The 22559-nt window shown below is 43.2% G+C and overlaps 1 protein-coding gene across 1 annotated transcript in view; it reads left to right on the top strand.

Annotated features, from left to right (window-relative positions):
• Nucleotides 1–92: 92 nt before the first annotated feature.
• The window catches only part of EPHA4 (EPH receptor A4), a 104410-nt gene continuing 81943 nt past the window's right edge, over nt 93–22559 (top strand). Inside the window, exons 1-3 of the mRNA XM_042041969.1 lie at nt 93–273; nt 449–516; nt 4834–5497. Coding sequence (XP_041897903.1) covers nt 108–273; nt 449–516; nt 4834–5497 — 898 coding nt within the window. The 5' untranslated portion in view covers nt 93–107. The remainder of the gene's footprint in view (nt 274–448; nt 517–4833; nt 5498–22559) is intronic.

Here is a 22559-nt window from a genome sequence, read left to right as displayed (position 1 = left end):
GTGTGGGCGTGGGGCGCTGGTCTCCTGGGGAGCCTCTGCCTGGTCTTTCGGTGCCCAGCCGTGCTCCTGGGGTCCCGGCAAGTACCGATTTTGAGCCCATCGCTGGCATGCGGGCGCGCTGTCCCAGGCGGCGGGAGACGCGGCGCTCAGCGCCGCGGGAGCGCTCCGAGAGGCGCTCCGGTGTCTCCCGCAGGTGTGCCGGGACTCCGCCGCTCCTCTCCGCGCCCCTGAGCGGCTCCAGTGCGCCGGGAAACGAACGTGCGATTCCTCAGAGTGAGTTTGGAAGTGTTTTTAAGATATTGGCGCGGTCGGAAATAACATTGCATTTCAAGTGGTAGGTGGATGCGATCGTGCTCCGCACATATGGAAACGTTCAGGTAAATAATTTCTTTTAATATTGCCTTTTGGCATCTGGAAGTTAATATCTTTTATTTGTACCTTTCTGCAGTTACCTTGCTGGATTCCAGATCAGTTCAGGGAGAGCTGGGGTGGATAGCAAGTCCCCTGGAAGGAGGGGTAAGTTTTAAACCGCTATCTGATCAAAAGGGTAAAGAGGGTGATTAGTAACTTTCAGAGAGTCCTAATGGCTCGATTATTGTTGATTGTGGTGAGGAGGTCAGATTTCTTCCCTAGCTTACCAAGTGAATTACTCTTTGTTGGAGAAACTTTATACTCCCATTGGATAGTTCTGTCATGGAATAAGTGGAAACCAAAAGGGCAGAAAAGAGGTTTCAGCATTAAGAGATTGGTTGAGGCATAGGCTTAGATGCCTATTTAAAACTGAAATACCAACAAGAAATGTGATCTGCCGACTGAATTGGCATTCTTGACTGCTATTATTTTATCTGTGGACCGTCTTGGCTGGGAGATGTTCAGGGTAATTGCTGTTCTATTTCTGGATGAAGGAGTAGGGATCAATATACACGATAGTCCTTTTGTTGTGATGGGACAGCTGTCCTATTTCAGAGTGTAAACATCGTGTGTTTTGGTTTCTGAACAGATAAACTGCAGCACGCATTGCTTGACTGTGATTCCTTGGAGTTTCTTTTTATGTACTTTAACAATTGTCTTGTTGAAGAGAAGGCTGCTCGAATGCACTGCCCAGTGGTGATGCAATGACGTTAAAAGGTTCATTGCTGGGATGAGAGTCCCTTTGCTTAGAGAGCTGCACACAAGGTAGCTTTATTTTTTGGTTTAGCTTTATATTGTCGGATGGGTACTGTGCTGCTCCCTCATCTGTGCCCTGACCTGCAGGGTGCCCAGTGTCTCTCTGGGAAACTGCTTCAAATGTTGGACTCTGAAGTTGCTGGGATCTGGAGGAGACTGTATGTCATCGGACTTTCTTTTAATAAGCAATTAGAAAGGCGCCTTCTTTCTTCATATGAGCAATTCAACCAAAAATGCCAGCAATGCACACTAAACATGAATGTAAAAAAAAAGATTCCAAATCCTTTTAACACTAAATGAGTAAAAGCAGCTTGGAATCCTTAAGCAGAAGTAACTAAGTCAAAGTGTTTGAAAAAGGAAGGTGCTGAAAGATCAGGACCTGTGCACAACAAAGCACTGGATTCTTCAGGAAACCTACAAAAACTTATTTTTTTGTGTGTGCGTTCCCACTTGTAATTAGAAGAAACAGAGCTAAGGAAACAGCAGTGAGAGAAGGAATCCGAGGCTGCGTTGGCTGGTGGTGCATTATGCGTAAGCTCTGAATAACCGTAGCATGGGAGAATGGGGGATTGTTTTGCTCCCCCATTGTTGTTCTGGGTGAACTTGACTACAGTCCTGGCTTGTGCTCCGCCTGAGCACACTGTGCTGTCCCCAAAACTCGGTTTTCCAAAGAGCGGGGATGTGATTGGCAGGCCTCTGGCAGCGCCCACGGTGCACATTCAGTGCTGATTGCAGGCAATCGCCCTCATCTTTTGACAGTGTGGAAAGGTACAGCTCTATCTCGGTGAGAGCTGGGATTCCTTGTTAATCCTGCACCCTGGAAATGTCGGTTAATGAGATGGGGTCTTTCAAAGGGATATCTAAGGCTTTCCAAGAGAATCTATGCTCTGTATTAAAACAGAAGCTAAAATACAAGTTTTGATAAGTCAGCAGTGGAATCAATGATCAGAGGACAGCTGTATATTATTAATGGCTGTTGGATTCCCTCTTTCTCCCCAAGTTTTTTCTGAAAGTGCCATGCAAGCTTGAGAAGGAAAAATGTGTGCTCTTATTGTGGACGTGACTCGTTTCACTAAACCTACATACATGTGTTCTATTTTTAAGCCTGTTGTGAAAAATTTAAGAGTACATGGTCTGCTTCTGAGATACAGTGCTTGGAAAGCATTTACTTCATATGCTGCAGATTGATTTCAAGCAGCAGAAACAAACTCCTTTATTGTCTTGAGAAGAATTTGTCCTTCAGTGTTATTCTTTAACTGTGTATACTTTATTGTCTGTTTAAAAAAAGATATTTTTCTAAATCTGAACCACACTGTTCCTGGGGTGTGATGGTTGTGTGGATAAGAAGGGCTGGAGATAAACATAGTCATTTAGCAGTGACTAGCTATATAGTAGCCCTGGAGGAGTTAATGAATTGTATTATGAATGTAATTAATGATTTACTCTTGCATTTCACAGTTGAAAAGCAGGTTTTGTGCCCAGAATGTTTTAATCTGCATCATTAAACTGTGGGAAGAGCTGAATTATAAAACTTAATTTCAGCTTGAAAGCAAAAAGTTACAGCTTTGACCACATACTTCGAGTTACAAGTCATTTACAGTGGCTGGAAATTTTGGGCTGTAGTTACTTGCAGTTCTGTCATAAAGTTGCACTTAGATGTGTTTCGCATTTGTGCGTTAATGAAATAAGAAGTCCAACTCTGTACATTTGTGTGTTGGTCAGCAGACGGGTGTGTTGAGAACCTGATCCAAAAACTTGCTGAATTCAGTTGCTGCGTGTCTCTTGACCTCAGCGGTCTCTCTATTGAATCCTCTAGCAGCATCCTCCATTGTGTAAATGCACTAAAGGAAATCCCATCAACAAGTATTATTTCCCTTTGCTTCTTCCTTTCTCTTGTACCACACACAATATTGGTAGCGTAGACAATCTGGAGATAAGCAGAATGGAAAGTGATGGATCATAAAGACAATATTGTAACAGTAAACTAGCTCTGTGGTGCTGTACATTAAACAAGTCTGTCTTCTTACAAACAACATATTACACTTTACATGGATAGATTACTTTTTAAGATTTATTTTTTTCTTTTCTCTGGAAAGGAGTGACATGCTGAGTATTGATTTTCCCCTCTCCTTTATTTTAATTTGTAGTTATCTCTAGGCAGCAAATAAAATATTACTCTTTCTGCTCCTAGTGACTCATGGTGCTAGCTGCTGTCATTCTATAAATGGATTCAGCTAAGCTGGAAGCTTTTTAAGTAAAAATCACTTGCATAAGAGCAATCCTTGTGAGAAGAATGCAGGATATTATACGAGAAGCCCCCTTATGTCAAGAAGGCTTCTGTTTATCAAAGCTATGGCTTCAGTAGTTCTGAAAAGCACTTCTGAGAGGTCACCTTAAAGTTATTACTGTTTTCTAAGGATAATGTTATATGCTTCATTGTATTGCCTGCAAACCTAGTCAGCATATCATTATCTAATTTTTTTTTATAGGGAAGGATAAATTGAATAATATAAATTGAAGTGCTATGGTTTTGCTGGGTTTTTTTCCCTGGAAGGATTTCTTTCCCTAGTGCCCCTACTTGCCCTTCTCTCCCTGGCAGTAGAGCACTGTGATAAACTTTCTTCTGTCTGTGATAATACTTTGACCAATTCTTTTCGGAACTGTTGGGTATATGTGCTTTCCTTTTCTAAGTTCATTATGCTGAACTCCTCCATCTCCTCCTTCCACACCTGCCTTGGATTACACGTGTTGTTGTTGTTTCATAATCATGTTGCCTGTTTGGCACTTCTAAAGATGCCTGAACTTGATTTCAGGGGTGTAACAATTTTGCAGAATGCTGCTATCCTGATCTTTCAGCACTCTCTCTCTGCTAATCTTTTTGGGATTCTGATAATATGAATTTAGCTGTTTCCTGACATTTTCTCCAGAAAAAAGATGTGCGTACATATTTCTTCTTTTTTTACCTTTCCACTACTAAGAAACTCTGTTTGGATAACAAAGTTATGGTGGTGTTGCTGGTAGACTGATGATGTTGTCTCCTTACCTGTTTTTCCTTCTCTAAGAGCTACCCAAGTCAAGGACCCAGGTCTCTGTAGACAGCTATTTCTGCCCATCTCCAAAGTAAAGGCTTTGAGTTTGTCTGGGATATTGGTAGCCCAGGAAAGTAGTTGGCAGCTTAGAGAAATAATAAGGGATGGCTTAAGAGTTTTTAAAATAAGTGGTAGGGATGTCCAAAGTGTGGCTGTCACTCCGTGTGAGTAAGTCATGCTGTGTCACCTGTTGGATATTCCATGTGCAAAGCAGGGTCCATGAGATACCTGCTGTCAAGGAAACACTGCAGGTCAGTGCTGCTCTGTGAGTCTGGAAAGTCCTGTGTGTAGCCCTGCTCTAGGCAGGGTCCTGTGAACTGAACTGTAGTACAAGTAAACCTGATCAGTTGAGGGAGCATTCTTGAATGGCTTCAGAGGGCCCTTAAAACACATGCTTGCTCCTGGAGGCATGAGGGGATTTGGAATTTGTTTCTCCTGAGCAGATGCTTCCTTTAATGCCCGAGTAGTTGAGGTCTTTCAGTTTGGTTTTTTTGGAACAAGTGCATATTGTTTGTTGTGAAGCTCTGTTGTTCCTTTTAATACTGATGTGCTTTTCTCCCCCTTTTCCTCCCTGCAGTGGGAGGAAGTGAGCATCATGGATGAGAAGAACACTCCGATCCGCACCTATCAAGTCTGCAACGTGATGGAGCCCAGCCAGAATAACTGGTTACGAACTGATTGGATTCCCCGTGAGGGGGCTCAGAGGGTTTATATTGAAATCAAGTTCACGCTAAGAGACTGCAACAGCCTGCCGGGTGTCATGGGAACTTGCAAAGAGACTTTCAACCTTTATTACTATGAATCAAACAATGATAAGGAGCGTTTTATTCGTGAGAGCCAGTTTGCAAAGATCGACACCATTGCTGCTGATGAGAGCTTCACCCAGGTGGACATTGGCGACAGGATCATGAAGCTGAATACAGAGATCCGGGATGTGGGACCACTCAGCAAGAAGGGGTTTTATTTGGCTTTTCAGGATGTCGGTGCCTGCATTGCTTTGGTCTCTGTCCGTGTGTTCTATAAGAAGTGTCCACTGACGGTTCGGAACCTGGCGCAGTTTCCAGACACCATTACTGGCGCTGATACCTCCTCTCTGGTGGAGGTTCGTGGCTCCTGTGTCAACAACTCGGAAGAGAAGGATGTGCCAAAAATGTACTGTGGGGCAGATGGCGAATGGCTGGTGCCCATTGGCAACTGCTTGTGCAATGCTGGCTATGAGGAGCGCAATGGAGAATGCCAAGGTAGGATGAGCCATATTGTACTCTTCATTAGGGCTTAGTGGAATGCATAATTGAATCAGAGATGAGAGAAATGGACTAAAGCCAGTGATTAGCAGCCCTGTGGGATGTGGTGGGACAGAGGGGTTTATGAAGAAGTCCAATAGCTCCAGGTGGCAAGGCTAAGCATTATATAATGCAAAACAAATGATACTGCTGTAATAGGCAGAAGGTGAAACACATTTTCTAGCAGATGCCTAAATTTGATTTGGCTCGTGATAGTCACCAAAATGTGAATGACTGCAAAGCAGTGCAGTTGAGCTACTGTTGTTTGAAGAGACAAATCTTTCAAGGGAACTTTGTTAAGCTCAGGAAATTCTGGCAAAGTCGACTTTGGGTAATGCGGTAGGCTAAGAACGAGTCTGGGAGGCAGGACAGGAGTTTTAGCTGGATTACTTTCCCATTTTGGGAAGTGGAAGTCTTTGGTGTTTTACTTGTTGCAAATTTTTAGCACTGAGTACCCTTTGATATTTGACTCTGCTGCCTTTGTTAAATATTTTCATTTCTCAGAGAGTCTTCATTGTCAGTTAAATAATGGAGGTGCTAGGATACTCTTAGAAATGCTAAAAGTCTCCACCCCACCCTCCCACACACACACACACACCATCCTGTGTGCTGCAGAATTAGGGATTAAAGTTTGTATAAGAGACAGATTTGCCTAGAAGAAAAAACCTCAATACCTATAGTCTCTGCCTCCCTTTTCTGAATAAAGAAGCTGTAGAAGGTTAGGGAAGGAGAGAAGAGAGTTTATAAATAAAATATCTTTAGCCTCTGCTTTGAAACTCTTGCTCGTGTAAGCATAAATTAAGATCAAATTTAAATGGATTCTTGCACAGGTCAGTGAGCTTAATTTTGCTGGGTGCTGAATTGAAGGTGCTCAGCTTCTTTCGGGATTTGGAACCATGTTTTTAGAAAAGATTCTTTGGAGTCTGTTGCTTCATGTCTTCTTGGTGTGTTTTTTACTAGGGCATTTTTATCATCTTGAGACTGAGAACAAGTTAGCAAAACAAGTAACTGGCTCTTTTGTGATGGACTTCTAAGAGAATGGTGTCTTTTGAATGTCCTACTTGATTTCTTTTAAATAGTAATTTACAGTCAATATGAAGTTCTTTATTATGCATTGAAATTAAACCTTGGTAGGAAAAAACCACTACATGTGAACTTCAGCCTTAATTTCCTGAGTTTTTGCTCTATGACAGATGCCCAGTGTGGCATAGTGGCAACAAAATTGCCATTGGCCCTACAGAGGACTGAAAAATGAGCTGACAGTGACATACCTCTCTGGGGTGAAATATTCTGGTTTTTCTTGGGGTTTTTTTGCTGATTTTTCCATCCCCTGAGATGGAAACTTGAAAGCCTGTTTATTATGACGTGTGTGAACCTGTGACTGTGGTACTGCCTGGGTGCTTCTGGGGGAGCCGCTGGTGGCTGGGGAGATGCTATAACTCTCTTATAGCTCAATAACTTCTGAGCAAAGCTTCCAGACACCTTACCAGCCTGGGCTGTGAGAGGAGGAAGTGAATAAACCCATTTATTGGTTTATTGCACAGAGATGATTCCACCTTCTCCTAAAGGCCTATTAGGACAGCACTGGGTCACTGATTGACACAGATCATCCATTTTTCAGTGTCAGTGGCCCAGATGTGGTGAGCTAATTGTCCAACAAATCCTGTGTTGTTCAGGGGAAACCTCTTGAGGTTTTGTTGATGGGCAGTGATTACAGTGGCATGCTTTTTAAATTTATTTTTGTAGCATTGGACGAGACCTGGGGGATGACTGTCAGCTTACCTAAAGGCTCTCAGCTGCATCTGGGGACGTTTGGGCTCAGGAAACCCAATTCTCCATTTCCCAATTAAAAGGAAGATCAGGTGATGCCATATTGACAAAGGTGTTAGAAACGTTCTGTGTCTTGGGCTCTCCAGAGGGAAGTTGGCCTGTGCTAGTCATTTTGAGAGCGTTCGAGCCAGCACATAATTGAAAGTGCTAAACTCATTTCATCAGCTGTTACTTGTGGTTTCCTTTTCTCACATTTGCCATTCTCCAGCCAGAACAGTTTACTGGGAAGCACCGCCTGATGAATTCATGAAGCTCACCAGAACTGTGCAGCTCCTCTCTGGTTTCCAGTGAGGCTGTTAAAGCAGTTTGGCCTTTGACACCACTGAATGAGGTTTCCCTTTTTCTTTCCCCTCTTAACTTAATTGTTTAGCAAATGTTCTGCTCTGACAGGGTTTTGGACGGGAGGAGGAGGACGAAGTGAGGAGGATTCCTGTGGTTTTGATATAGAGGACTGGGGGCAGGGGAAGAGACTTTGAGTTTGGGAAAGGCTGTGAAAGGGTGCTGGTCTGGGACTGGAGCTGGTGAGCAGGTTCCACCTCAATTGTTTTTCAATAGGTTGACTGTGGCAGGACAAATACAAGGAAAGGTCAGAGGTTGTCCGTTTCCTCATCCATCTTCCCCTGTGATCCTAGGGTCAGAGTTAGGATTGATTAAGATCTTAAATGTTTGACAAAAGCTCAGTGGGCAGGAATAGTTCGGGCCAGTGGATTGGGGCTTTGCACTTGTTGGGAGATCCCCAGTCTATGTTGGAGCTCCTTGTCTCCTGTGACCTGCTCCCTGCCACACAGTGCTGTGACAGACCAGCTGGTCCTTGGCTTGTCCTGCAAACTGCTTCAAGTTCACTCACCCTCCCAATTTTTAAATAATGCATTTTCCTTGAGATTCTTTTGCCTAATTTCTGATGTATGTGTGGGAAGCGTAATGGAAAGCCTTTTCACGTCTAAAGTTCTTCTTGTAGTGGGAGTTAATGACTTTCTGACCTCAAATGGGATTTTTTTAAAAATTGTGTCGGTGGTATGGAGGTGTTTGAATATGATGACAAAAAACTGTCCTTTCTCTGACTGCTGTTTTTTTCCCAGCTGACTTTATTGATGATGATTGTCTTACCAAACATCCATAATTGTATGTGTATATGTATATATTTAAGAACCTGGGACAGGAAGGAAAAGAAGCTAAGCATTTAATCCATTTTTATTTGGGAAGCTTCACAGGTGTCTTGACAGTGGTTCTGCAAAATTGGTCCTGATCAGTAGAAATTTTAGGTGAGCTCTGATTCTTTGCTTCCAGGTGAACTTGTAGCTGTGAATGTGATGCAAAAAAAAAAAGTCCAATTTGCTATTTCTATTACTGTTTATTTTCCCTCAAATGTTCTGTGTTAGTGGCTATCTATTTAGGAGAACATGAATGTCGAATATTGTTGATGGAAGATGACTATCCCAAATAGTGGCACATCTCAAGGCTAAGGCAATTAGTGCTTTAGGGCAAAGCTGAGACATAAAGTAATTTTAAACTTCACTTGTACACATCATTATGTAAATTGTTTTGTTACATGTTAATAAAACATGGTTTGGATTTAGTTACGATTTCTTTATGATAAAGCACATATCTTTCTAACTCAAAGGAGGAGGGGGAAAACAAGCAGGAAGGGAGAAAAGACAGATTAAAGAAGCAATAGACTGTAGCCATCTGTGATGATTTTGATGCTGTGAAATTACAAATCTCAATTTTAGACCTGCCATTTAGTATAAATATATGAGACAGTTGAGATTTTTACTGTGATATTGTAAAGGTTATGAGAGCCAACAGCTTTGTCTTCATCTACACTTGCTTTTTCTGAGTTGTGAATTGGCCAATTGGCAGAAAATCCAGTGTCATTTAAAATATGGCTCAGTCCTGGTTTCATATCACTGCTGTTTTTAGAATTTTCCTTCGAACTTTGATAAGAGCATCCCTAAGAAGTAATAATTTGAATGATAAGATTCTTTTTATCTCGGAGGCTTTGAAGAGTGGCTGTGATCATTGAAAGCAGCAGTTCAGTTTACATCAGAAGGTTACAGTCTAATTATATGTTTTTCTGTGATAAGATTCTTGGATGGTGAGTTTTTTAGGGGTGGGAAAGTAAAGTAATTTGTGTGTACTTTCCCATTTTAGTAATAACTTTTTTGTCAGAATAGCACTGATGTACAGTCTGGCTGCACAAAAGGGTGATCAGAAGGGTGACTAAGACTGCAGATTAGAGATTTCAGAAGGATTTTTTTTTTTTTTTCCCCAGGTTGATTATTTTTGGCAGGGGAAAAAATGCACAGACTCAACATGTTAGGTTTTAAAAGGAGCTGAGAAGACGGAAGCTACAGGCGGGGCCTGGGAGCGACACTGAAACACAGTCTGTCTGAACCAAATTTAGTTGGTTCTCTTCTCTGCTGATTTGGTTATGTTATGTTCTCGTGTAGCTCAGTAGATCTTCCAAGGGTTGCTCCCTCTGTGATTTTCTTGTACCACCTGGTGCATTTCAAAATCTGCATTTAAATGTCATTGCAGGAGCTCTATTGCTTTCTCCTGCCTGGCCTCCTCGGAAGTCAAGTTACAGTTATCAAGCAAATGTCCCTTCATGTATTGCTTGGAGAAAAGCTGTGATTGCTTCCCTTTGAATTTCTGACAAGACTCTGCTACTACACAGGGGAGCAATATCTGGTCCTTACTCTGTGTGTTCCTGGTAAAAAGCACGGTCCTCAGAATCAAAGCCAGATGAGCTGCTGTGGTGGTATGGATTTCATGGTAGGTCTGGGTAGTCCTTTGTGGGACTTCCAGCCCATCTTCTGGTTCTTGTGTGTTCTTTTAGGATAAAAAAACCCAGCAACCCAAAACTTTGCAGACAACTCATCCACTGTGTGATGAGTTCAGTATTTAGATCTTGCCTGGGTAAGGGTTATTATCTGTCTAATAATATGCTCCACTGAGCTTGGTCTTCATTGTGCTTGTGAGACATGATTAAAGAAATGCTCAGCAGTACACTAAGGTCTTTTGAGACTGCATCAAAAAGCCCCCCAAACTTGTGAGATAAATATTTTATCTCGTTTTGTCCCATTATGCCACATCCTTTTCATATGTTGTAGGGAGCAGGTGAGGTCACACAGTTTTGTGAATTAGAGACAATTAACACTCCCATGACTAAATGGCCATTTTATGAATATTCAGAGCCTGCTTCACCTCCCTGGGAAGCAAACATGTTGGTTCCCTTCTCCTTCCTCCTGCTAGAGACTGGGGAAGCTCTCCCTGTGAATAGGGATTGGCAGCTGTCGGTTTTGGATGCAGCAAATTCCTCATTTACATCTTTTGTATACACCCTCATGCAAAGTAGCACACCCATTTCCCCATTTCAAAGGAGATAAGAGCTTCCTTTGGAAACGCCAGCCAAAATCTCCTTCTGTTTATGCAGAGCTCAAAGATTTGGATTTTATGCAAATGGATTCTGTTTTGATTTTTTTTGATCTCTTTGTTTGAGACAGTGTAATATTTGCTCAGTGTGCTCCTCATGTCTTGACCATGGCTGATTGTTGCTCTTGCCCCTATGTGCAGCTCCTTTCCAGCTGGTGTGTGGGACAGTGCTGTGCTCAAACCCTGACCGTGTGTAAAATGATGGTTGGGGTGTGGAAGTGCCACTTCTCATGCCTGAAGGGGCTGCAGGCCCTTGGGTGTCATCTCCTCCAGATGTTCACCAGTGATCACCAAGCTCTTCTGTAGCTGCATCCTCAGCTGGGGGGATGGTGAGGTTCAGGAGGTGGGATCCCCTCTGGGCTGCAAGTGTGCACTTGGGACATGAGAAAGCTGCATTACATTTTGACATTTCCTATGCTTTGTGCCAAGTACCTGCTTAGGCCTGGGCAAGTGTCCTTCCCTCTGCTGTCTGGGCTGGCCTTGGCCCATGGTTAGAGTGTGGTGAAAAGGGGCTCCCAGCACTTGGGTAAGTAAACATACAGAAATGCTCTTCTGTCTTTATTTATTGAATGAAAATAATCTGTGAGAAAAGTTCTGCTTTCTTAAGCCTCATGATTATACAAGAACCCATATTTTATTTTATTTTTGATTTTAGTGGCTTTCTTTTCTTTTTAACTTTCTTTATTTCAACTTTACTTAAAATTGCCTTTGGCTTGAAATAAAGCTGAGGCTCATTAAATGCTCCCAAAACACAGGCTTGTTCAGAAGGATTTGTTGAAAGGTTTATTGATATAAGTTAGAACACATGCTGCATGAATGTACTGTATTTCTTTAAAGGACTGTTTTTCATTTTGTGTCTTTATAAATCAGTGGTATGAAATTGGGACCCTGATCGTGTTGGGTCTGCATCCTGTGAGAAACCAGAAGGAGAAACGTGGTTGTGGGGGGGGTTCGTTTTTGTTGCATGTCCAATTAGTGTTTAACTTGAAGGTAATTTCACAGGGGTAGTAAACTGTGCAGTGTGAAACCTGGTGGTGTAATTAAATGGAGGAAGGGCTCTTTAAAACAACAAAGGAATGTGCAAAAACTTTGCTTTTGTCCTAATAGTCACCCAGAAGGGAGGTCATGCTGTTCAAAGTACAATATGGATGGGCTATTAAGGTTGGGAGAAAAAAAAAAAAAAAAAGCTATACTATACAGTTGGTATTTGCTTTGGGTCATTTAGTCATGGATGCCTAGAAAAAACTCCATTTGCTGGTCTGCTTTTTGTACTTCCCTTAGATGGCTGGGTTTAAATCTCACTAACACTGAGTTAATCGGTACAAACCCACTGAAAGAGGTGTGCTGGGAAACAGACTTTGTATTCATGGGGGCCTGGTGCTGCGCAGCTTGGGCTGTGAAGAGGCAGTCTGGGCGAAGGTGGGGGTGCTGGGCAGGAGGAGGAAGGATGCTTCTGTACTGCAGCAGCTGGAGGATGGACTGGGTAACTTTCCCAGAGGCACACAGGATGTCTGTGACTGAGATAAGACCAGAGTGAAGGTTGAATGTGGCATCCTAGCTGTAGATAGCTTCTGCCCCTCCTCACTTGTCAAAAGTTATCTATCGCTCACCTTTTCCTGATGAGGGACCCATCTTGCACATCCTCAAAACATCGTTTGAGCTAAGGAGATCAATACCTATTGCTTCTGCTTGTATATGTGAAAGCTTTGTACAGCCACACTACAAAGCTGCAGTACAGTGTCTTAATTACCCAGATAATCCTGTTTGCTTGTATTTTTAAACTATGGAGTGCTGGGTAATTATTCAATTCTTAATAGAAGGCAAATGGCAATGTAAACAATAATTAGGATGTTAGACTAATGTGCTTCAAAGCAAATTGGATTTTTTTTTCATACCATTCAGCATGAAGTCCCATAAAGCTGACAATTTAGTGGCAAGGAAGCAAGTTCCATTTTGCTTGCATTTTCTGTTATCTCCTCATGCCTTGTTTCTGTGAATGAGCTTGCTGTGATGCTGCTGCCTGCTCCAGCGCAAATGGCAGGCTGACAGTCAGTTCTCCCCATTTGCCTATTCTCTCCTGCAGCTTTTTGTCCCCTGCAGCCAGGGCTTAGAGGTCAGCAGCATCCTAAATTCCCTCCTGTGCCAAGACAGGTGAGCTTGGAGCAGGGTGGCTGGTGCTGGTGGTGTAGCCAGCACTGGGCTCAGTGGGTTGTGGCTGTCCTGGACCAGGGTCCAGAGGAGAAGGAGCAGGCTGAGCTTGGTGACTTAAGCTCTTCCTGCATTTGGAAATAAAGACATATTTCAAGGGAAATTCAAGTTTCTGGCTCTTCAGTTGTTGACAACAGGGTAGTATGCTGTGGGTCAGAACTGCAGCTTGTTATCTCCCTTAGCTTGGAGAGCTCTCCTGCTTTTCACAGTTCATATCAGGTTTTCCTAGGAGCATGATGCGAGTCACAAACACTGATGCAAAACACTCAATTGATTTCTGTTCTATCTGCAAAACCTGTGTGTGTGACATATTTCAGTACTTGCCCAGACTGTTAATTAAAACCTGCCATTGTATCCATTCCTCACGTTGTATTTAGCCCGTGATTGAAAGGTGAGTGTTGAGGCAGAGGCGTCAGTCAATAATGCTGCTGCTTCCTGAAATACTTTAATAATGTCTCTGTCACACCGAGGGTTTTGTCTGGCCTTCACTGTGTGTTCTCAGTGGTCTGAAGGGATTGAACAATTGCCTTTATTTTCCCCATTATCAATACTAGGAAAGGCCAAAATGTTCTCCAGTGTTGATGCTGAATTACAGAAATTGAATTACAGAAATTTAATTTTAAATACATTTTATTCTTCTCCCAAGAACTGTGTGCGTGGGGGAATAAATGGAACACTTCCAGAGGTTATGGCTGAATATTTTTGATACAAGTACAGGCTATCTTTATATTTAAGTGTGCACTTAGAGGGGGTTGATTTTTTTATTTTAAATCCCAGAGGGTTTTTGCCAGGCCACATTTTAATAACCCTAATTAACAAGTCTGTCTTTCCATACATCAAACATCTCTGTCTGGGGAGCTGAAGAATACCTACGAGTGCTCCTGTGAACTTGGGGCTTGAATTCATTTGTTTTCAGTTTAAGTTTTTCTGCTGCTGAAAAAGACATCGCTGCTTTGAAAACAGTTTCCTTTTGAAGTGTCCAGCCTGGCAATGACTGAAGCAGCCACTGGGCAAATTAGCATGTTAAAGGGAGCGGATCAATACCTTCTCCTTGCCTGATCTCTGCGGGGCTGGGTCTTGGCAGCCCTTACTCAGGGTCTGGCCAGCTGCACCCCTGCATTTCAGGGGAGCCGTCAATAGTGGAGTGGGTTGTGTCAAGCTGAGACTGCCTGATCAGGTGCCCAGGCTCTTTCAAGGATGGCAATTTGAAAATGGATTTGAGGGAATTGATAGCTTTGGGAAGATCAGACAGCTTGTGTAATTATAAACAGGATTAGAAGGAAAGTGGAGGGAGAAATAGGAGATCAATCGTAGGGCACAAGTTGGCTGAACTCTTCTGATGCTTGAGTTTTGTTGTACTTAGCTGCTCTGTGTAGGAGATTTCTTTGGGCTTTTTGAAAAGACAAGTAAACACAAATTAGAAAGAGAGTGTGTGGGCAGTCCCTGCTGTTTGGCAGAAACGCTTGGAGGCAGTGGCTGCTGGGTAAGCGTAGCAGGAGATGCTTAGGTTCAGCTGTGTTTGCTGACAAACTGCGGAAGGTGGTTGTGGCTTCTCCGTGTGAGCCCCAGCCCTTGTGCCCTCACACCTGCAGCGGCCCCCTCCGGGAGCTGGCGTGGGATGCTCTCTTGTGTCCTTGGCTTTCTCTTTGCCAGACTCCTGCTCACTGATACAGACCTCCCTTCCTGGGCCTTTGGCAGAGCTCAGTGTCTGCTCTCTGAGGAGAGACAGCCCCTGCCTTGGGAGTGGGAGGAGCACCAGAGGGTCCTCCTGTCCATCACTGTTGAAATGATTGCAGTAATCAAAATGGCTCTGGAGCTGTTCTGTAATGGAGACTATTTCTTGAGAGGCTTCCTGCAGTCTCGCTCACCAGAGATACCAGAAGATAGCAGAGTTCTGTTGCTGTTTCTTTTTAGCGGCTTCAGTATTTGCATCTTGCACATCTGCCAGCCTTCCCTTAATCTCTGAAGTACCCTAACACAGTTACTAGGTTGACACATTTTGTCCACTAGTAATTAGTTCTTGGATTTCCTCTTTTATTTTTGTGGTGATCAGTCGTGTCCAGGGTAGAGCTAGTAAGACAGCTGAAATCAGGACCAGGTCCCTATATGTGCTCCACCTGCTCATTAATCAAGGACTCTGCAGTTAATGAGTGTCATTTCCAGGTAATATTTAATCTTAGAGTAGCAATAGTTACGCTTAATGTGAAAGAACTTTTTTTGTGGTGTGTTGCTGAAGTCATTCCCATGGCACATTAGAAACCTCTGCTACTCCCAGGTGCAGTTGTGTCAGGCTGACCCATATTTGGACTACTTCCAAAAATCCATACAAGATTAAAATACTGGATCCAGTATTTCGGCTGGACATGACACTTCAGTGGGTGCTGAGTGCAACACACATGCCTGTAGACATGGCTGATAATGTACACAGTTTTGTAATGCTTTGAGGTTCAAAGGCCTCTCTGTGTGGAGAAGAAAGTTGAAAGCAGTCAGCTACAGGGCTGAAGCCAGTGTGTATAACTGAAGGTGCATCACTAAATACCTGCAAGACTGTTTCCATCCTTTTCGTCTGAATCTTCCCATGTGCAGATCCTTTATCCATTTAGTTGATTCACCTTAAAGTTCTCAGTGGCTCTTTGAAGATGTGCTCTCAGTGCCCAGGCTTAATGTGCCCAGAATTAATGTACTTGGTAACCTTAAATTCAACACACCCAATAGCTTGGGAAAGTGAACTCAAAGGGTTGTGGGCACTGTGAAAGCACACATTTGTAGCTTTAGGATTCTTTAATTTGGGAGAGAAAGAAGAACAAAATCCATGTAGAGTCTCAGCAGCAGAAGGGAAAGGAGCATGGCCACAGCTTTGCCAAGGAAGGTGGCTGGCCAGCTCCAGGAAGGGGCAAGAGCCCTTGTCTGCTGTGGAAGAGCAGCACTGGCTGTGACAGAGGTTGCTGAAGGTGCACTGTGGGCTGGTCAAGCACTGCAGGGACCTGCCCTTGTCTTAACAGGAGTGGTGCAGTCCCAAGAGCAGTATGTGGCCCTATTATCTCATCTCCTGCCCATTAGGCTGTGCTGAGATGGTGACTGTGCAGAGCTGCTGTTTTTAGTTCGAGATGAACTGTAATTGGGGTATGGGAGTGTGCAAAAGGAGACCTCCTCCCTCTTTCCTGTTTGGTTGGGCATTGGTTTGTCCATCTGTGCAATCAGAGGACCCTGCTGCTCTAAATTGTGCTGAGTTTTTAGCAGCTCCCAGCTCACTGTGGGGATGTGGGGGGCAGGAGTTCTGCCCACTGTATTCCCCTGCTTCTTTAAAGGTCGCCACTAAGTCCTCTTTCTTGTGGCTGTGTGTTTAGCTAGCCTTTTGCAGCAATCATGCTAATTTGACCTCTCCATACACCTGTATTAAAGTTTGAGTCAAAAATCTACCATAGCTAAGGAGAGACATTTTTCCATGGGATTGCTGAGCTCTTTGAGAATGATGAATGACAAAGTTAACTCTTGTGCAAACATTGCCTTTTATTTGACTTTGTAGTTTGCCCTTTGAAATACAAACATATTTGTGTCAATCAGCAAGTCTCCTTTCTGGAGTTCGGGTTGACCCTGTGGAAAGAAATGTGACTGTGCAATTATTAAAGGTGAGGCCTTCACTTTAACAAATGCTGAGTAATTGCTATTCACTCCTCTCTGTGCCTGTGCCATAAATGACAGTGAACTGCCCTTCAGCCTGGCTAAATAACAAGGAAGATACTTGTTTGAAAGGAATAATTCTTTAGAAATTTGCAATGTGTCAGAAGTATTGTGTCACAGGGACTTGTGGGTAGGACAAAAAAAAAAAAGATGTCTGTCTCAGCTTAGAGTGCAAGAACCTCAGTTGGGCTTTAAAATGCATTTAGGTCAAATACTGTATCTATGTCAGTCAGAGTTAGTAGGAGTTGTCAGGGTATAGAAGAGGGCAGAATTTGCCCATTATAAAAAAATCTGAAGTGTATATGGAGGTGTGATACTCTGACTCTTTATGATTAGAAGGATGAAAGCTCCTCCTCTCCCCTGCCAGAGTGTTGGCAGGAACTGGAAGAAGGCTCCTAATGCTTCCTAGGAGTTTTTTCTACAGTCGGGAGACCTGGCCCTGGTTGGTGCCACTGCTCTGATTTTGTCCAGGGAAGTTGTCAGCCAGATAGTGAGGCTATGGATGAGTTGTGCCAATGAAATAGAAACTTAGACCTCATTACTACTTTTGGAAAATAACTCCTGTCCTCTGCCAAGTATTTTTTCTTGCTGTTCTTGATGTAAAAGCCTTCTGAGGAGCCAAAACTATGGCATAAATTCAAGTTTATTAATCATTACTGATGCTTTATAGAGATACTATCAAGATGGCCCAGTGCTGATTTGACCTGCCTCTTCTTTCTGTATTAGGTTCTAATTCCTATATCTTTGTTCAGTCTGTATGTGATTTCTCAAAATAAATTGTTTATTGCCTTGAGCTCAACATCATGAGTCTTGAAGGCAGACGTTCAATAATAAATAAGTTCTCCTGGTAAGGACAAAAAAATTTTTGAGAACACTTCTCAATTTGTTTCTCAAAGAGATTTTTTAGAAACCAGGAGATTCTGTTTTACCTGTTCACATCAACAAGCTTATTTTGGCCTTACTCCAGAAGGAAGTAATTGAAACACTAGGCAGTGGCTTTCCTAATAGTCCAGAGCTTGACTGATGGATTTGTAGCCCTTAAGCAGGCTTTAGAGACTAAGGCATCCCTTCTGCCTGTGTTACAGCTTACTGACCAGAATTTTTAGGAGTTCAAAGGTTGGACTTGCTAAAGTTGAAGATACCTTGAAATGTCTCTCACCTTTCTTCTTTAACCAGAGGTGCACAGAAGTTGGCTGCCAAGACAGAGCTGATAAACAGGGCAAGAAATAATGGGCTTAAATTGCAAAAACAAAAGGGTAGGCTAGACCCAAGGGAATAAAAAATAATCATAATTACTGAGATCTGTAGTGCCAGTGCAGATTGCCCAGGAATGTGGGGCAATCTCAGTATCAGAGGATTTTCAGAGTAAGTTAGACACCCAGTAGCATGGTTTAACTACAGGTTATCCTCTGGTGGGGCTGGGAATAGGCTGACTGGGATCATCTCCACCCATGTCTCTTGTGGTAAGTGCTCTCTTACAGTTGTTACGGGATCACCGTTGTCTTACAGCTGAAAAGTAGCTCTTGAGGTCTGACCTAGAAAGAGAGACATGATCATACTGTCTCCTGACTTCTTTCCCTCAAGAAAAACTTTTTCAGTCTGAAGAGGTCTCTTGGCTACTAGAGCTCTTTCAGCTTTCCAGTTTAACCAGCTCCTTTCAACTAAACAGAACCTTCTTTTGGTGTCTTGGATACCCCTCTCTGTTTGTTCCAGTCCTTCACAGAGCCAGAGGGGGGACCCTGAACAGGCCCTGGCTTTTCCAGTGAATCATGGCTCTACATATGAGAGTCATAGCTTCATTTTACTGGCCTTAGTATCCCCTCAGAGTATCTGAGCCCATGGTAATGACAGAGTATGTCAGGGATGCTGTGGAGTAGCCATAAAGAGGTCTGCCTGTCACTGGCTCACCTGGAAAGAGGAGCAGAAATGCTGCTTCTGAGTTCTTCCCCTGCCCCTGTTCCAGCAAGGCTGCTCTCCTCGCTCTGGAGCAATGCTGTCCCGGACACTGGGAGCAGCCCAGAGTAGATGTGTGCAGCAGATGTGGTGCTGCACTCCTTGCTTTGTGGGTCTGTGCTGTGTTTTGGCTTAATTTTGCATTCCCTCCTGTGCACCTGAGATCCTTGGCAGATGTATCTCGGCTTGTTGAAAGACGGTCCCCTTATGCCAACAGAAGCCTTCTCTTTGCATCCAGGTTGGTTTTAATGTGGAGCACATGTGCTCACTTAAATGTTGAATAAACAAGTAACTCCTGAGGAGATATTGTCTGCTCAGGTGCAGTCCTATATCTGTTAGGATGTGGAGAAGGGATATTAAAATTGTTTACGAGGTCAGAGCTGTAGTGAGCCTTGCACCACCTTTGAGTTACGACATCATTACCTGAGCTGCGGGAACCAAGAAATAAAACCATTTACCGTGAAATATGAGGAGTGCTTATGATTTTGAAGTATAGAGAGGAAGAAAAATGTGCATTATGTCCTAGTACTTTTTATTTGTTGGGTTTTTTTTGTTTTGTTTTATTGCAGGGGTTTGTTTTTGCTTACTGGTGACACACATAGAATAGATATGGCATTTGCTAATAATGTTTGTGCTAGAGAAATGCTCCTTTTACTTGTTCATTTCTTTTGGGGTCACTCTAGGAAAAATGTTCCCTCCTAAAAGGAATAAATTATTCAAGTTTATGCAAATAAACATGCTATTATTTATCTGCCTGGTACCTGCACTGTTGCAAGTCCAGTCACTTGTTTTCATTTACCACGCTGTGCTTCCTGTCCTTTCTGTGAACAGGTTCTTTTCTGCCCTGGAGTAAGAGCCATTGTGATGTTCATGCCATGTGAATAGTTGCACCTAAAACATTAATAGAATAGAACAGAACAGAGATTGCTGAGGCAATATTGATTAAGCTTATTATTCTCAAACAGATGAGCGGCTAGCAGCTTACATCTGTTATGAGACCCACCAGCAGTCTTTCAAGAACTGAAAGCAGTTGATGCTCTATAGGTAGTGATTTATCAAAACATATTTCGACAGTTTTTGTATTGTCCTGTGTAGATACTTGTCTCATAAGTAAATTCTGTGGAATTAAACAACAGTATTATGAAGTTATGTATCTGCAGAGTGAGAAAGAAATTAAAAGCCATGAACAAGAGAGAAGAAAATGTAGGTGTAAAAGCTGAATGAATGTGGGCTATCAAACAGAAAGATGTGCTGTGGACAGCAGGAAAGGCAGCAGAGATTGTCCTGGGAGAAACTGACAGACAACTGCCGTGCAGTTAACTTTCGGTTTCTTCAGAAAGTGGATTTTGTGGTCTTGCTGGTCTGCTGTTATGTCAATGACTCGCATGAAAACTTCGTTGAGTCAGAACATCTGTTGCGGCCAATGGAAGGATTCCTCTTGACTTTAATGTGCTTTGGATCAGGCCCAAAATGCAAATATTTTTTCTCTCATCCTTTGAAGTCTTTAACATTTCATGGACTCCCTTATGTTATTGGTGATTTGCACCAGAGGTATTTTGCATGCAAATGAAATTTTGGCAGTAACAATGACTGCATTGGTGAATATGCATGTAGGTGTATCAGTAAAGCAGATTTTACTTTTCATTGTATCAAACTAGAAATTTCTTTGTAACAGTGAGTTATTCACAGTATCTACAGCTGCAGACAAATGTATTGACAAATGCATGTAAAAGACTGTATAAAACTGTCAAAGTACATTTTGATACATCTGTATAGAGCCAATTGATTTTTCATTTTTTTATGGCTTGTGCAGGTTAATACATGTTTTCTGTATGAAACTGGCATTTGTCACTAACTTCTCAAAGCACTGTAGATGTCATAAATTTAAATACTGTAATTGAACCTGAATTTACTATGGATTTATTTACCAGATCAAAGAGTAACTTCAACCTACAACACTTACTTTGTTTGCTATTATAAACTCCTGAGCTTAGGGAAGTGCCAGAGAAGGACTGTTCCTTTGAATTATGTGCATGCAACCCAAATCACTGGGATTTTAGTTGTAATAAAACTGGAAGTATATTTTTTAGCTGAGAGATCATGCTGATTTTAGTATAAACATTTTGAAGTTTCTTAGAGTCATAAAGACTATTGTGGTGTTCTCATGGGTGTCTGCAATACCAAGGCAATAAAATATGATAAGTTTACAGTGACCCTGTTTACCTTGTATTAGGAGCTCACTTTTTCATGTGAGGTGGGTGTACTGGGTTCTCCCCAGTACTTGTCCAGTAAACCTTGTCTGAAAAACACTGAGCCCTAATGAGGGCAGCATCTTCTCATCATGGGTTGCCACCTGCCCTGGCCACTGGGATGCTCTTCCCCATTTAAAAGTCACCCTTTCTTGCTCATCTGCTTAGTTTCATATGGTCCTGACCCAGCCATTCCTGCCTGAGCCCTCATTTGCAGAGCAATCCTGCTGAATCCCAGCAGGCTGAGCTGAGGTCTCATCCCCTGGGGCCTCAGCCTTTCCTGCTTCCCTGCTCCCTGTGGCAGCTGGCCCTACCGGTCCTGGCTGGGCTGCCTGTACTTCAACGGTACAGCCAGCCAGTGCCTGGGAGGAGAAAGGGAAAAACAATTTGTGTTTCTAATTGCTCTAAGATATGATTACGAGCATCTTTCCACAGAAAAAAATGTCTGCTAAATAGAGTAATGCAGGAAGGGCTTGTCAGTGCTGTTGCTGTTGGGAGATCACCGTGTATGACTGGAAATGTAAAGAGTTAGTCACTCTTCTTGTACCCCAGGCTGTTATGTAAAGCTCTTGCTGGGAATGCCATTGCAACAGGGAGGGAGTAGCAGGAAATAAGGGCTGGGGTCAACAGTGATGTTTCCCGAGCAGTGAGAAAGGATGTGTCAGCTGAGTGGAGGTGGCGGTGCCCAGAGTCCTCACCTGAGCTGCAGCGGTGGTGCTCGCAGCAGGGCTTGGCTGTGAGAGCTTCTGTCTGTTTCAGTGCATCTTTTTGTGTAAGAAAGAAGCACATAAATAATCGAAACCTGAACGGGGTATTTTGTAGAATTATATGTGATTACCCAGCTTATAAAAACCACCAGTCACCAATAATACTTGTCTGTTGTCAGTGGAAAGTCTTTAAAGGAAAGAAGGGTCTTTCTGGTTCTTTGTGTTTAATTTTGTGTTGATTGAGCCAAGTTTCATTTTCAGAAAGAGGAAAGGCAATGTAAGGGTGCCTTAAGGAAGCATAAGGGGAGGTAGCATTGCAAGTCATAGTATGTTGCTGGTGGATTTACTGGGACAAAGTCTGGCAAACTGATGTACTTAAACTGTTAAGGATAGCAAGGGTTTGACTAACACTAGTTCTGGTCCAGATAACACTGATGGGAAGGGAAGGAAAGGAGTGGGGCTATGGACCAGGTTTTGCTAAAGAGTAGATTTGGAGGTGCTGTAAAGCCATGCCTTTTCCCACGGGGCTGCTCTCAGCCCGAAGCACCCAGAGCCTTGCTGAGTCAGCCCCTGCAGTCCCAAGGGCAAGTACAGAGGGCTCAGCAGGCTCTGTGGCCCTGAGAAGCCGGTGCCAACCAGCACACAGCAGAAGCAGCCCGAGGCTGCCCCATTCAGTCCTGGAGCCCTGGCTCCTTGAGCAATCTCCAGCTTCAGAGAGCACCGCTCTGCTGCCTCCAGTTGCTTGTACTGCTTCGTGGTGCCTGAGCCAGGCTTGACTTTCCCTCCTCAGCCTTGCTCCAGGCATGTCTCAGGGCACAGCCTCAGGAATGGCTTCAGGAGAGCAGGAGGGGTGCAGTGGCATCTATGCAAATCCTCAGCTGCTTTGAGCTCCTCTGCTCCAACCCAAGCTGGGGAGGTTTGTGCTTCATGGGTTGTTCCATTCGTTTAAACAGGCTG

The sequence above is a fragment of the Corvus kubaryi genome, unplaced genomic scaffold, assembly GCF_017639235.1.
Source record: "Corvus kubaryi isolate FWS band 111438036 unplaced genomic scaffold, C.kubaryi_AGA036_p1.0 37397, whole genome shotgun sequence".
Taxonomy (NCBI): Eukaryota; Metazoa; Chordata; class Aves; order Passeriformes; family Corvidae; genus Corvus; species Corvus kubaryi.
Note: the sequence above shows the minus strand (reverse complement) of the source record. Positions and strands in the feature narration are given on the sequence as shown.